The sequence below is a fragment of the Linepithema humile genome, chromosome 7 (assembly GCF_040581485.1).
Source record: "Linepithema humile isolate Giens D197 chromosome 7, Lhum_UNIL_v1.0, whole genome shotgun sequence".
In the NCBI taxonomy this organism is placed as follows: Eukaryota; Metazoa; Arthropoda; class Insecta; order Hymenoptera; family Formicidae; genus Linepithema; species Linepithema humile.
The window spans coordinates 7419838-7435586 of NC_090134.1; the positions used below are offsets into that span (position 1 = coordinate 7419838).

A 15749-nucleotide genomic window follows, 5' to 3' on the forward strand; every position below is an offset into this window, starting at 1 on the left:
TTTTTTATTTTAATGCCGTTTAAAACGAGATCTGTGCATATAAAAATAATAATTTTACAAATACGACATTTGCTTAAGATCTTGTACAGGTATTTAACTTTTACTCATTTGTTTTACTATTTGACAAATGAGCATGCAAAAACTAAAGGAGCTTTATCGATTATGACAGTTGTTCAAGAGTATTCGAACCTAGCGAATATTTTACAAAGATGTTGCATCGATCAGTCAGTCAGCTAATACAAAAATGTGGAACACTTGTAAGACTTTATTCATATTAAATCAATTTTTTTTTTTAATTTGAAATTTATAATTAACTTTCCCCAGACATTTATGAGACAATCCTGCGCAACGATAATCAGAAATTCACGAAGTTTTCACGTAAACGTTAGCCCAGGAGAAAAAGCAAAGTGTGGCGTGGATACCGGTATCAGTGTAAGAGTACATTTCGCTGAAAATATATAGTAAAAATTTACATACTTTGTCAATTGAAAAAAAATGTAGAAGCTAACCTCGCAACTTTCTCTATAATTTTTATTCACACCTAACTTGTCTTTTAAAAAATAGCTTTATCTATTATTATTTCCATTCTTTTAAAATACATAAATTTATATTCAGAAACACCAATGTTTGATCCTTCAAATTTTTTTTAAATTTCTATCAAAGTCTTCTTTAATTAATCATTTTAATGTAACTTGAGATACTTTGAAACACATTCAATTAATTTATTTTAACAAGTTGCTAAATTGTCTACGTTATTGATTTGCAGAATTATCCTCTGATAGATCACTGCTATGACGTAGTAATAGTGGGAGCGGGAGGCGCAGGATTAAGAGCGGCTTTTGGTCTCGGTAAAAAAGGATATCGAGTGGCAGTGATATCAAAGCTCTTTCCGACCAGGTCGCACACCGTGGCAGCCCAGGGTGGTATAAATGCTGCTATCACCGACGAAAAAGACGACAATTGGCTCTATCACATGTATGACACTGTGAAAGGATCCGATTGGCTGGGTGATCAGGACGCTATACATTTTCTCACGAGAGAAGCGCCTCGAGCGATTTACGAGCTTGAAAATTATGGTAAGAGCAACAATAAAAGGCAAACATTCGTATAATTATTTCATGAAACTGAACAAGAATTTCATAATTTTAATTTCGAATTACTTCAAATAATATGCATATCGATGAGTAATTTGATAAAATACTTGTAATGTTAAATAATAAAATCGTTAAACTCGTAGGTTGCCCTTTCAGTCGTACGGAAAACGGTAAGATCTATCAGCGAGCTTTCGGCGGTCAGTCCTTGAAATTTGGCAAGGGCGGACAAGCTCGTCGAACTTGCGCCGTCGCTGATCGAACCGGCCACGCAGTGCTTCATACTCTTTATGGACAAAGTCTTCGCTACGATGTGCACTATTTCGTCGAATATTTCGCTCTCGATCTGCTCATGCACGGCCGATGCTGCAAGGGAATCCTGGCATATGAATTAGAAACCGGTCTTCTGCATCGATTCCGAGCCCATCATACAGTAAAGAAATTTGCTTCATAGTTGCTCGAAAATAAAATAACAAGTTTCTTTTTTTTTTTTTAGTAAATTTTTTGCATCTTCTAATTTTGATTGTGTTTAATAAACAATCATAATATTTAGTTTTTAAGAATCACTTATATAAATACAAATTTATATTTTGTTCCCTTTTTGTTGATACGATTTGATTATTTTTAATAATTTATCAATGTGAATTAATATCGATATCTTGCAGATGATGGCAACAGGCGGTGCCGGAAGATGTTACTTTTCTTGCACCGCGGCTCATGCCTGCACCGGCGATGGCATGGCAATCGCCTGTCGAGCGGGATTGCCGCTTCAGGACATGGAATTTATTCAATTTCATCCGACTGGTATCCTTAAGTCTACCGATTACTCTTTCTTTTTTATTATCTTCCTAATTAATTCTTAAACGATTTTTTGTTGATATAGGTATTTACGGCAGTGGTATATTAATAACTGAAGGAAGCAGAGGAGAAGGTGGCAGGCTCGTCAACTCCAAAGGAGAATTCTTTATGGATAAGTACGCGCCCAAAGCCAAGGATCTAGCTTCGCGCGATGTCGTGTCGAGAGCAATGACCATCGAAATATTGGAGGGAAGGTGGGAGCAATTTTTTATAATTTAATTTTCCATTCTTGCTAATTCGCATTAATGTAATTAATAAGAGTTGAAAACAAATAGGAAACTTGAGGGATACCTTAAATATCACATTTAAAATTTCCACAAAATTAATTTAAAAAAGAAATATATACGCGGAGTTTCTTATGTATATAAAAATTCTAAAAAGTTGAATTAATTGAATTAAATAAATAGATCTCTCTATAAATGCATAAAGTGCTACAAATCTTTGCTGAAGTATCACATTACTTTTTATCGGCATGAACTGTCAAGTTACGCAAAATTATGTAAAGCTGCACATTATTATGTAAATCTCGCGCGCGTGTTAGCGCTTTATCAGGAAAAATACATCAGCGTGATTTTTTGCAGAGGCGTCGGGGAGAATAAAGATCACATCTATTTGCAATTGAATCACCTGCCGGTCGAACTGATACGCGAGAGGCTACCCGGAATCTCGCATCTTGCCTGGGTATTCGCCGGAGTGGACGTGACTAAGCAACCTATCCCCGTGATACCCACGATGCATTACAATATGGGTGGTATACCCACAAATTGGCGAGCGCAAGTGAGAAACGCGGCAGAATAAGTCATCGTTGTTATAATTACCTTTAATCAGTACAAGAGCTAAGTAATTTTTTTTATTAATATTTCAATAGTTTGCGGTAAAATCAATATTTTTATTAGCATTTCACAGATTGTTTTAAATATTATATCATATGTCAAATATACGGATCCTTCGAATATATGTAAATCTATTGGAATAACAGAGATGCTGCAAGCGATTACTTGTCGCTGCAGTTGAATTTCGATAATATGTTGTCAACGTAAATAACACGTTGTCAGGTGTTAACACGAGAAAATGAGGATGACAGACCGATTGAAGGTCTCTGGGCAGCCGGCGAGACCGCATGTGCGTCGGTTCACGGTGCTAATCGTTTGGGTGCTAATAGTCTCCTGGAAATTGTGGTCTTCGGCAAAGCCATCGCCGATCAAATCGACTGCATTACCAGACCTGGTGAACGTCACGAAGATCTGTCGCCAGTAAGAAATTATACGGAAATCCCCAGAAATATTCTTTATTCATATTTCTTGATCGGAAGTCAATCGTAAATTTAATAGGATTTGTTTTAATTTATTTTTATTTATTGAAGGTATTCAAAAATACTTTTTTAATTAAATTTTTTTTTTTGATTGAAATAAAGGAACAAGAATTTGTACGCGCAAATTGGTATTCGAAAAAGATTCCCGTTTCGTAAGTATGCAAATGTTCACTTAATAGAGCGATTTGAATGCAGGACATTAGCGAGCAGTCGATTTGTCGTTTTGATGCGACTCGTTATGCGAAAGGTTGCGTTCCTGTGGCCGAGCTACGCGAAGAAATGCAACGCACAATGCACAAGTATTGCTCGGTATTCAGGACTTGCGACATTCTGCAACGCGGATGCAGGGAGATAACTCGTCTCTACACTTGTGACCTACCAGACTTATGTGTAAGTTGATTACTGCACTTGAGAATTATTAAGTAACAAATATCGAAATATGAATAAATAAACTAATATAAATAAGTTTATTTAATAGCAAATAACTTTAATAAAAAAACTTAAACTGCTATATGTACTTTGCTATTTAAACTCAAGTAAGAAGTCTCGTCAACGTTACTTATTTAAAAATTATTGTGATTTATAATCGGCTGAGCAATGTAATTAATAATAATTTGATATGCCGCGCGAAATAATTGCCTCGCTATTACGCTACCAAGTGTAGCCGAGGGAAATGTTGCATAAGACGATGATATATGCGGGATATTTCATGTGTATCCAGACACACATCTGGATCGCTTTCGAACGTTCTTTTTTAGGTACAAGATCAATCCCTCATTTGGAACACAGAGCTCGTCGAGGCCTTGGAATTACAAAATATGATGCTCTGTTGCATGCATACTGTGTACGGGGCCGAAAATCGAAAGGAGTCAAGAGGTTCCCACGCCAGAGAAGACTTCAAGGTAAATTAAGTTCGAAAAATTTTAAATATTTTAAGTTTATAAATAATAACAGTTTAAATAAAAAATATATCATACCACTATTATAGTTCCAGTTTTTTTTTTTAAATTTTTTAGTACGTCTAATTTATCGGCTTTTAATTGAATTAAATCGATACATCATTAATATTAATTATTGCACTTTGTTTCGTTTCTAGGATAGAATCGACGAGTATGATTACACAAAACCGCTCGAGGGACAAAAGAAACGACCTTACACGGAACATTGGCGTAAGCATACACTTACGTGGGCTCAGGATGATGGGTTGGTTAGTAAAATTGCTTCTAGATTAAACTGAATTGATTTTCTTTCGAAAATAAATTAAGCATCTTTAACAAGCCATTCACAGTTCATAAATTGAATATACGAATTTTTCGCATTAAATTAACATAAATAGTAAAAGACGATTATTTAAAGATATAAAGATCTAAAAAGTATTACATATATTAGTATTATTTATCTTTTAGTGGTGTATTTTTGATTGAGACTGTATCTAATATTACGCCTATGTATTGACTATCATGAATTATTAAAATGTTTAAAACACTTTGTTTATAGATATGCATCTCTTATCGACCTGTTATCGATACGACACTAGATGAAAGCGAAGCTCAACACGTGCCGCCTGCAGTTCGCGCATATTGATTCGATAAATGATTAATTGCGAGTATCCTTGTAACTGAAATGTAACGGAAACGACGTGATTAAAAATCGCGTCGGTTATTGCGTTACGAAACCAAATGAAACGATAACCAGTCGGCTATTGTTAATTTCATATTCAACATAAAACATCAGACAACGGAAAAAATTGCCGCGGAATTCATCAAAAATTTCTTCCCAGATATTATGTATTAATTCTCAACTATCTACTCAGTAAGTACAATTGTTCTTAAATTTAATCAAATTTATTATCAATCCGTTAATATTGCTATATCAATTAGCTATCTTGATATATGAGCATCTTAAATTTCTTGATGACTTTACACGCGACAGATGTGAATGATGACTCATTGGTGAGAATAATTAATATACGTTTGGCTTATGTTAATTAGAAACTTTCAATGAGGAAGGTTAATAAAAAATAGTGTCGCATTGTAGAAGATAGCTTTTGAAAAACATTTCTTTAACTTGCACTTCTCAAAGACTGATAGAGAAATTATATAAGCAATGACGAAACTGCAATTTTTTATGCGATTTTTTTATGCGACATAAAATGTATTTCAAAGATTTAGCAATGTTGTTGCAACTTAGTTTCGTAAGAGATAATTCTTAATCGCACCTTTGCTGATAGCGCGACGACAACACCGCGATGATAAATGTTTAATAAATCTCACTGAAGAACTCTTGCTAATCTTTATTCTATTCTTGAGTATATATGTGGTATATGGCTACTTTTATTTTATTTTAGAGTGTATATATATATATATATATATATTCAAAAATAAAATAAAATTAGCAGATTATAAAGTATACTTTATTAATTTGCAAATAGACACATATATATGGTATATGTGTCTGTTTGTAAATCAGTGAACTTCACTTCACAGTGAACAGTATACTTTGTGTATTTTTAATTCGCATTCCAACGAATTAATAATGCCTGTTTATAGTTATGGATCTCGCTCATCTAACATTATGTAAATATAATCATATTTTGATTAAATATCTTTATAAATGAAAGCTAAACAGACATTTAACGTGTTGAGCAAAAATATAGGTCAGTGTGGAGAATGCGATACCCAGAGCCAGAAAGATCGTAACACTCCCACGTACCTTTTTGAGTACTAACAGTGAAGTAATCCCTTCTGTTTTCCTGTCTTAATTGTGTCACGTCTCTTTGCCACCAAATTATCATTAAATAGCACGAAACAGTGTCAGCACTAATCGTTTCCTGTTTACTTCAGTTGCGAAAAGGTAAATTTTATTGAAACTTTCCTCGCTCGCTGCTTTCTTCCTACGAATTTAATTCACCTTTACTTTGCAGAAAGGTGCAAGAAAGTGCACGTAAAACAAACAGAATATGTGAAAGTGCAATTTACCCTATAATGTTATATCTATATTTACACTTTGCCTTGCGCTTCTCCCTCTCACCGATGTCAAAAAAGAATCTGTTTCATTTTTAGTGCGGTTAAAAAATTTTAGAAATTTTCCGTGCGCCTTGTTGGCAGCACTGTGCGCGCGCCACTTCTCGACGGTTAGCGTCTCAGTCGGTGTCGAACTGCCGAGCTGAGTGGATCGAGGAGGTGAAAGCACGTTGTAGCCGCCACTCTCGGGGTTAGTCGCGCGGGTGCGTGTGCGCGGGGGCGTATCTTGACGGAAAGCGTAAAGGGAGCAGAACAGACGTAAGATGAGCGGGATGCTGAAGCTATCGGCGTCGTTGCTGCCGCGAGGTCTGCCCGGAGCAGCGATATTGGTGAGAAACTGGAACTTGTGCGCGATGTTACGAACCGTAACTTAGAACCGTGACTGAAGCTATTGTGATTTCGTCGAGTTCAGCTTCCCACCCTGTAGACCCATGATTTTTGTTTTTTCTCGATGATAAAAAAAGGGTGATCACGTTATGCCATTTTTCCCCGTGTCTACGACACTGGGAACTGAATTCTATGAAATTAGACCGGTTTTGGTACACCTGGCCTAGAACCTTGCGTTACCAGCGCGACCTCGCGCCATCTTAAAAGAAAAAAAATATTCGATTATAGGAATTTCTATTCGATGCTTTATTCGCGTAGGTCAGGATCCACGAGGTTAAGTCTACCTGCGGTTGGCTGGCGAAATTTCTCGCTTGTTATGTAATTTTTTATCCACCGTCCGGTGGTGGTGCATGCACCTTGACGCCGACGCGGCGGATCAATTACGTAAGGTCTGCGCGACCGACGAATAATACGCGCGGAAATGCGCCGCGTGTCGAGTGCGAGACATCCCTCGATTTCCTTGTCTCGTGGAAATTTCTCATTTTATTTTCTATTATCCCGAGAGCTTCTGCAGCAGGGTAGTGTAAATTCATTTATTTGTCTATTCCCATATGTTTGGTTACGTACGCCAACCGGGGGCTGCTTGCGTCTAACGGTGCATGCGACAGCCCGATGTAGTATATTCAAGTCGAGATTCTTTCAGCGCTTTCCTCAACATTAAAACTTTACCGTCAATGTTGAACTGATATCGTCACCTGCCAGTCAACTTGAGAACGGTTGCTGATGTCAGCATTTTGCAGTCGATAATTTTAGAACAATCTATATAATTTAATGATAGAGATGTTATTGAGATATTAATTTTTACATTGATATTGTGCTTCAATTTTTTGTTTAAAGAAGGCTTATGTGAAATAAATAAGTAATTTTACACTGAATTATAACGTGTATGAATTATAACGCACAAGTGATTATGATAAAGGATGATAATATTGTGTGTTTGTATAACTGACGATAAACTTGAAAACACGACTTGTAATATTTTGCGTTATATGTGTGATCTGATAACTATTTTTGTTTTTACGTCTTTATTTCTAGATTTTCATAATTTGTTTTTTTGAGCCGAGATTTTACACCAGAAGAAATATACAAACATGTTTATTACACATAAATACATTGAATATTTTCCGGATTTTATCGAAGTGATGCCAGTGGCGCAGATATTTCTTTTTTATCAAGATTTTTTTATTGTCGTGCAATGAGAGCTCAAAAAGATAAGAAAGTTTGCGCATCTGGAATTACTGTCGCTGCTTTAACCAACGTGTTTCTACGATACCTGACAGCTTTTAACGTTTGATTACATACAATTTTTCGACAAAAATTGTATTTAAACAACAGTATTCTTTTTTTAAACTTGGAAAATTATATGTCAGAATAAATTAAGCGCGGAAAAAATTTTCTCATTAACTTTATTAACTTTTTTAAAGAAAAAAGTAAAATAATTTTAATTTAAAATAAAATATTGTAAATTAAAAATATTTAGATAACAGTGGAGATTTTAAATCTTTTCATTTAATTGTTCCAAAATTACCGAAATACATTAATATAATATATATAAATTAATATAAATTAATATAAATTTCGATTTTTTTTTTTACAGGGAAATTTATCTTATCTTAATGTATTAATATATACAAATTAATCATTGATATGAGTTACAGGGAGTTACCGTTTTTTCGTAAACATGTTGCACGTTATCTCGCGTTGGCTTATCATTTCTATTGTTCCATATGTAGCAATAGAGCATGTCACCGTATATGGAAATATTAGAAATGCATTGCGTAATCAATGTTTTTCTCGGCGGAACTAATTATTAGATAATTAGCAGTAGACACAGCTTCATTCTTTGTTAAGAAAGATAATAGAAAAAAATGTAAGAATATTGCAGAGACACACACACACACACAATTCAATTTATATTATTTTATAAATTTATATTGTATTATTTTATAAATCAACCTTGAAATATTAATATTACAAGTGTCTAATCATGATTTAATTATTTAATGTCAAATTTTTGTACTTGGTGCATCAATATATTTTTATTTATTATATTCTAAAAAGAGAATTTTTTTTGAAAATTTTATACAAAAGTTACACTTGTACGATGGTTATATAATCATATAAAATTTGATTTATCAAGTTTGACTAACAAAGTTCGTTGTCGATGTCTGCATGTCGCGCAACTAGAACGTCGGATGAAGTTAATGATACACACATGATCGCAGATTCGTGACTCATTATAAATAACAGCGTATCTCCACGTGATGTCTTACCTAACAATCATTTACTCTCAGAGATTCTAAAGGAAATAATTGACGGCCGTTGCATGTCGATTTTGTGAAAGAAGAGAACTGCAAACTAAACGATTATATCATCTTCTCTCGTTCCACTTGATATATTGCAATCTTGATCTTCCTTAATTAATAAAATTAAATTAAATTTAAATATTGTATTACAAATTTTCCAATAAGTTGGAGTTAACAAATATTTGGCTAGAATCTTGTTGAATCTTATAATTCTTTTATTTCTAATTCGCTTCCGGTTTACAGAACAAACTGGGGCTGCCGCTTCTCAGCAACCGCAAGTTGCATCACACTCCGGATGGCCGTGCGGCCAAAACCTCCGACGCGATTTCGAAGCAGTATCCATTGGTGGATCACACGTACGACGCCGTGGTGGTGGGAGCCGGTGGTGCCGGTCTTCGCGCAGCTTACGGCCTGGTGGCCGAAGGCTTCAAAACCGCAGTGATCACCAAGCTATTCCCGACAAGGTCGCACACAGTCGCCGCCCAGGGTGGCATCAACGCTGCCTTGGGCAACATGGAGGACGACAATTGGCAATGGCACATGTACGACACCGTCAAGGGCTCGGACTGGCTGGGAGACCAGGACGCTATTCATTACATGACTCGCGAGGCCCCGAAAGCCGTTATCGAGTTGGAGAACTGCGGCATGCCTTTCAGCCGAACCGGCGACGGTGAGTGGAGAAGACAAAGATAGATTTCTTCCGTTTGAAAAGAATAGAAATCTGATAATCTTAATAGAAGATAGGACTTTATTCAAGTTTTAGTACACTTAAAGACTAATTTCAAGATTTATTATCAAAGTAAATTGGTTTGTATTCATTTCTTGACATATTTGTGGTCTGATTGCGCTGTAGTGAATTGCATTTAAGAACTCAAATCTGAAACATCCTCGCTGGTCATGGATGCGACTGTTCCCCCCGATGTTGCAGAATCTGATTCCGCCTCGGAATCATCTGTTCTGCTTCTGGAACGCTTTCTTCTCTGAAGCACGAAGAATAGTTTAATTGTAAAATTATCAAATTATCAAATCCTAAGTATTTATTTCTCTGATGAAACGTAAATTTGAAACATTTTTTTAAATTCTTTTTTCTACAATTTATTAACATGTAACTTATTAAATATAATATAATGATAATTCAATTTAATTTAATTAATAAAATATATAGAAATATTCAAAGAATTTTATGTGTTGCTTCAAAAGTGTGAGATTTGATAAAAATTTATTAATATTTAAAACCTCTCGTTCTTTCTTTTTCTCATCTTGTTTCTTATTTTCGGTTTTTTTCGAAGGGTCATTGCCATCAGGCTTATTCTGCTGGCCATTCTTATTATTTTGCTGCGATTGTTGTTGCGCTAATTTAGCCGCTTTTACGTAGGGCATCTTCTCCGTGGACGACATTCGTCTCCATTTTTGTCCTCCAAGCCGAAACAAATCTTTGCTGTTTATTTTATTATTATCCTGCAAATCAACAGTTTTTATTTACAATATTAACATTTATTAATCCCGTTATTCTTGCAATCCGTTACCTGCCTAAAGTCTTGCATAAAGTTCAGGAAAGCATTTTTGCTTCGTAATCGCGATCGCGATCGCGAGCGGGTTGGCTTTTTATCACATTGCCCGTAATCTGCCCTGTCCAAACATTTATTGTACAATTATCGCACAAAAAAATTAATTAGATATTCATGCAAAAAAAGAACAAGAATATATTTTTTTTAAATATATCCAATGACTGAAAATAAGTACAAATTCTCACTCAGTTCGCGGAACTTTGCGACTGGATCTCGGTATCAGTTGATGCTGATTATCAGAACCTGCAGTCTCATCATCTTTTATATCTCTTGTTACTTCATGATTTTCGTCTCTTCTATCGTTACCGTCCATGATTTTCCAATAATTCTAAAACAAGAATACTTGCCCTACCAATATTTATTTATGCATTCTTACTCATTGGTAAAAAGTAATTGCAAGAAGCAAGAATTTGTCTCTGCGAGTCAGAAAATAAAACGCGAATTTTTCAAAATACTGTGACAATAACAAACTTATCGTTTGGTTGCCATGTAGCTGAAGATTGCTATTTCTCTTTTACTTGAATGCTGCAATAATTTTTTTTTAATCTTAAGATTCTTAAAATTCCATCCAAAGAGTTGTATTTCGTCAAAAAGTTAATGTTATATTGAGAATAAATAATTTTAAATTTATATTAAAACTATTAAAACTATCTTTACCACAATCTATCATTTTTAGCATTACTCGATACATTTTTATATTTGATCATTCAACTAATTCATATTTTTATTTTCAGGCAAAATCTATCAACGTGCCTTCGGCGGTCAGTCGCTCAAATTCGGCAAGGGCGGCCAGGCTCACAGATGCTGTTGTGTAGCCGACAGAACTGGCCACTCTCTGCTGCACACACTCTACGGCCAGTCGCTGAGTTACGATTGCAATTATTTTGTCGAATATTTCGCGCTTGACTTGTTGATGGAAGACGGTGAATGTCGCGGTGTAATCGCACTTTGTTTGGAAGACGGGACTTTGCATCGCTTCCACGCTAAAAACACTGTGCTCGCCACTGGTGGCTACGGACGTGCTTACTTTTCCTGTACGTCCGCACATACCTGCACCGGAGACGGCACTGCCATGGTCTCCAGGGCCAATTTGCCTAATCAGGACCTAGAGTTTGTACAATTCCACCCTACAGGTATAGAATCATATTCTTCTAATGTAATAGTGAAATATCTTTGAATGATTTTTTCAAAGATTTTGAGATAGATATTTTGATAATTTCAATATACATCAAAAATATATATAAACATGTTGTTTTAGTTTGTGGAAAAGTTAAATTAAAGATTGAAATAAAAGAACATTGTGGTGAAGTAAATTTCATATTTAATATTCGCGATTAAGCGTTTATTTTAGAATATTTCATAAGATCTATAAGTATCTATTGTGTATTTCCTTAGTTTCTATATGAATTTATAAAAATTATTTCCGTCCAGGTATCTACGGCGCCGGATGTCTGATCACAGAAGGCAGCCGCGGCGAAGGCGGTTATCTGATAAACAGCGAGGGGGAAAGATTCATGGAACGTTACGCGCCGGTAGCGAAGGACCTGGCGTCACGAGACGTGGTGTCTAGATCCATGACAATGGAGATCAGAGAGGGAAGGTGAGTCATCCGTCGGTGAGTTCCTCTTATATTTATGGAAATATTCGTAAATATAATCTCTTTCTTTGCTTAGAGGCGTCGGAGCGGAGAAGGATCACATTTACTTGCAACTGCACCACCTGCCGCCTGAACAGCTGGCAGCTCGACTGCCGGGAATTTCCGAGACGGCGATGATATTCGCGGGTGTCGACGTAACCCGGGAACCCATTCCCGTTATACCCACTGTCCATTACAATATGGGTGCGTGGATTTTAATTAATTAAAACGTTGAAAAGCTATCGAAATTTTTAAAGACTTGTTCTCAGAACAACAACAATTATTCATAGATTTTTATAAGTTTTAATTAATATTTTTTATCTTTTGAAATTGTTGAGGAATATTTATGCATAGATTATATATTTTACATTATATTCTACATTATAATAATTGTGTTAGTAAAAAATTAATTTAATTTCACTTTTATAGAGATAAGCGAAGCTCGATTAAAGCAATTGTCACGCGATGAGTTTACCTTTACATTGATATTCTGTACAATGACGTTATGAATGTTGCAATCATTGAGAGCCTTGACACTCTTCGTGATGATGTCAACATTAAAGTCATTACGGTTTCTCTTAACAGGAAACTATTTCTGAGGAAGACATAAAGCTGATTTAATATACGTTTGCGAGACAGCTTATAAAAATTCTTTGGAGCTTGCAACAACTCATTTGCGCTTTCTGCGATTGTTAAAGTCAAAATTCTCTACAAATGTAACATTCAAATTGCAGGGGGCGTACCAACAAACTATAAGGGTCAAGTGTTGACTAAGGAGAACAATCAGGACAAAGTGGTGCCCGGATTATACGCGTGCGGTGAGGCAGCTTGCGCGTCCGTTCACGGTGCCAATCGACTGGGTGCCAACTCCTTGTTGGATCTAGTAGTATTCGGACGTGCGTGCGCTAAAACCATCGCCCAGGAAAACAAGCCTGGCGAAAAGATTGGCTCTTTGAGGCCTGTAAGTCATATTATTATTCCGAAGCTATAAACTTTTTATTTAGATTACATTTTAATTATGAAACGTTTCGCGCGCGTGCTTAGAACGCTGGCGAGGAGACGGTAGCCAATTTAGACTGGGTCAGAAACGCCAACGGGTCCGTTTCCACCGCGGATTTGCGGCTGACGATGCAGAAAACCATGCAAACGCACGCAGCGGTTTTCAGAGAGGCCGAGACTTTGCAGGAAGGTAAGAATTACTGACGCTGAGCTTGCGTTACACACGACTGCGCACGATCTAATTTACATGCATTGCATAATATGGGAAACGTCATGGAAAAATTTTTTTTCAGGCTGTCGGAAGATGACCGACCTTTACAAGAAGCTCGATGAACTGAAAGTCGCGGACAGGTCTCTAATATGGAATTCCGATCTGATAGAGACGCTTGAGCTACAAAATCTTATGGTCAACGCGATGCAGACCATCGTGGGGGCGGAGAACAGAAAGGAGAGTCGCGGCGCGCACGCTCGCGAAGATTACAAGGACAGAATCGACGAATACGATTACAGTAAACCGATCGACAACCAGCAGGCGAAACCGATAGAACAACATTGGAGGAAACACACGCTGTCAAAAATCAATTTGAGAACGGGAGAGGTACTTTTTCCTTCGTTAATAAATCGAGATGTATTGCATTATCTACAAGTTACCTCTATTTCTAAATTCTCACCCTTTTAATTTATTTTTTTGTATAATTTTTAACATCGATTATTCGATTTTCATTATTTTTTTATTAATTTATAATTTTAATTTTTTTCTAATTTTTACTTCAACTTCTAATCTTATTTTATTCATTTAAGGTATCTCTGGACTACAGGCCAGTAATTGACGTTACACTCAATCAGCAGGAATGCGCGACAGTACCGCCGGCGATTCGTTCCTACTAGGCTATTCTTTAAACGAAAATATTGAACTACATCATCCTAGAATTTTCATCAATCGCCATCGAATTTCTGTTTCTGCGCGATCAGAATCTGATAATTTAGATCGTGGTAACATAATGAAATCGTCGCTACGACGATCTTCGCGTTACTACTTCTACTATGATTATACAGCGAATTTATTAATTTATTTCACACACATACACATATACACGAACTTCATCGTGCACCAAAGTTGATTCTTGTCATCGCTTGCGCCGAGTTGCGAGCAGGATTAGTGGTCCTTGTAGGACACCGGTGCTGAGATTATTGTCATCTCGTCTTCGCGGAAAAGTTCTTACACGATCTCGTCCAGCGGATCTCGGTGCTTTCAGTTCAGCGTGAGGTAATAGTCGAAACTAGAACAAATTGCAGTAATAGAAGAAGTTCGGATATGAAATATTGATCTTTTGAGGAAGGGAGTTCTCTCTCTTGTGATGTGATACGTATTCGGTTACGACACGTTCTCATTGCGCTCAAGCTACAATACAATATGTACAATAATGTACAATATAATGCGTATTCTGGCGTGCAATGATGCACTTAATAATAACAATTTAATCATTGCAGAATCCGATCAAAGCATTATTCTCACAAATTATAAATTAACGTATGACAAAATCTTTAGTAAGTAATCTTTAGTAAGTTTTGATAAAAGCTTATTGAAGACTCCTGGCAGGAGTACGTTTGTTAACTTAATTTTATTCACTTTTTGCCAAAAATTCTCACTTATGTATCGGACATTGATACTTCGAACTGTTGCACGCGATAGTATGCATTATTGTACTTTGATGATTGCTATTTTCAATGTCGATTTGGTGTTCATTGTAGCGATTTATATATTTTTACCATCGTAGATGTAAAAAAATTGATCGAAAGGTTTATCTTGAAATATTTTGCTTTTTCTCTTTCGATATAAGGGTTTATGAATCAAAAATTGGATCTTAAAGAAATCGTCGAAAGATTGATTCAATATTTCATCAAGTTGGTCGAATATTTGAAATATCCATAAACATCATTTACGCGCGAATGCGATTGTGAGCACATGCGCCTTAAAAGATTGTATAACAGTATACATTTGTAATACAACCTTCGTAGCGGCTGAATACTTAGATTACCTTGCAAGACGGCGACATAGAAACAGTATTAACTATATTTTTGTAAAATGTAAAATTACAAAAAGCTAAATATTTATTGATATACATTTATTATAACCTAATATTAATATATATTAACATGTAATCATTAAAAAAAATTTATTCTCCAAACGATTTGTGCAATAAACTACTGAGCATTAAAATTATCATTGAAATCATTACTACAATCATGATCGCATAGAATTTCTGTTTAATCGATTACAGCTGTTTCTATGTTGTCCCCTTGGTGTTGTACTGATATTACGTACAATGTGAGTTGAGTAAAATATTAGAACACTAGAAACACGACACGGATACAATAAAATACTTATTTCACTCTCGATCTGTAAAAAGTCGTGTGAGCGTGCTGCTTAGCATGGAAATGTACATAAACCGTGAGGAGTGTCAATAAAGTGTTGTTACACTTTTTATTCAACGAAACGATAATGCATAACACAGTTGATTAGAGGAACCTCGTCGCGTCTTATCATGCAAAGCGCACTATCGCGTCT

The 15749-nt window shown here is 35.8% G+C and overlaps 3 protein-coding genes across 3 annotated transcripts; 2 read left to right on the forward strand and 1 right to left on the reverse strand.

The window, feature by feature from the left end:
- Positions 1-73: 73 nt before the first annotated feature.
- Positions 74-6613, forward strand: LOC105675674 (succinate dehydrogenase [ubiquinone] flavoprotein subunit, mitochondrial-like). The gene is made up of 12 exons (XM_067359861.1): positions 74-257; positions 325-432; positions 767-1076; positions 1238-1524; positions 1757-1895; positions 1975-2143; positions 2531-2726; positions 3005-3202; positions 3457-3651; positions 4020-4163; positions 4358-4468; positions 4759-6613. The coding sequence occupies exons 1-12, from the start codon at positions 210-212 to the stop codon at positions 4843-4845; spliced, it is 1992 nt and encodes a 663-aa protein (XP_067215962.1). The 5' UTR covers positions 74-209; the 3' UTR covers positions 4846-6613.
- On the forward strand, positions 6472-15678 carry SdhA (succinate dehydrogenase, subunit A (flavoprotein)). The gene is made up of 9 exons (XM_012373043.2): positions 6472-6613; positions 9221-9647; positions 11280-11678; positions 11977-12145; positions 12219-12385; positions 12916-13142; positions 13226-13370; positions 13474-13778; positions 13982-15678. The coding sequence occupies exons 1-9, from the start codon at positions 6548-6550 to the stop codon at positions 14066-14068; spliced, it is 1992 nt and encodes a 663-aa protein (XP_012228466.1). The 5' UTR covers positions 6472-6547; the 3' UTR covers positions 14069-15678.
- Positions 9676-11028, reverse strand: LOC137001275 (uncharacterized). Its single transcript, XM_067359908.1, has 4 exons — positions 10731-11028; positions 10504-10606; positions 10214-10435; positions 9676-9957 (listed from the first exon to the last, which is right to left on the reverse strand). The coding sequence occupies exons 1-4, from the start codon at positions 10856-10858 to the stop codon at positions 9841-9843; spliced, it is 570 nt and encodes a 189-aa protein (XP_067216009.1). The 5' UTR covers positions 10859-11028; the 3' UTR covers positions 9676-9840.
- Positions 15679-15749: the final 71 nt, after the last annotated feature.

What these genes read in the sequence shown, in the direction of transcription:
- LOC105675674 (XM_067359861.1), top strand. Translation starts at nt 210, where the DNA reads ATGTTGCATCGATCAGTCAGTCAGCTAATACAAAAATGTGGAACACTT. An exon ending in TTACGAGCTTGAAAATTATG is followed by an intron (nt 1,077 to 1,237) that starts GTAAGAGCAACA and finishes TTAAACTCGTAG; the next exon opens with GTTGCCCTTTCAGTCGTACG. An exon ending in GTCACGAAGATCTGTCGCCA is followed by an intron (nt 3,203 to 3,456) that starts GTAAGAAATTAT and finishes ATTTGAATGCAG; the next exon opens with GACATTAGCGAGCAGTCGAT.
- SdhA (XM_012373043.2), top strand. Translation starts at nt 6,548, where the DNA reads ATGAGCGGGATGCTGAAGCTATCGGCGTCGTTGCTGCCGCGAGGTCTG. An exon ending in CACTGTCCATTACAATATGG is followed by an intron (nt 12,386 to 12,915) that starts GTGCGTGGATTT and finishes TTCAAATTGCAG; the next exon opens with GGGGCGTACCAACAAACTAT. An exon ending in AGATTGGCTCTTTGAGGCCT is followed by an intron (nt 13,143 to 13,225) that starts GTAAGTCATATT and finishes GCGCGTGCTTAG; the next exon opens with AACGCTGGCGAGGAGACGGT.
- LOC137001275 (XM_067359908.1), bottom strand. Translation starts at nt 10,858, where the DNA reads ATGGACGGTAACGATAGAAGAGACGAAAATCATGAAGTAACAAGAGAT. An exon ending in CGCAAAGTTCCGCGAACTGA is followed by an intron (nt 10,607 to 10,730) that starts GTGAGAATTTGT and finishes ATGTTTGGACAG; the next exon opens with GGCAGATTACGGGCAATGTG. An exon ending in AGAAAAAGAAAGAACGAGAG is followed by an intron (nt 9,958 to 10,213) that starts GTTTTAAATATT and finishes TTCGTGCTTCAG; the next exon opens with AGAAGAAAGCGTTCCAGAAG.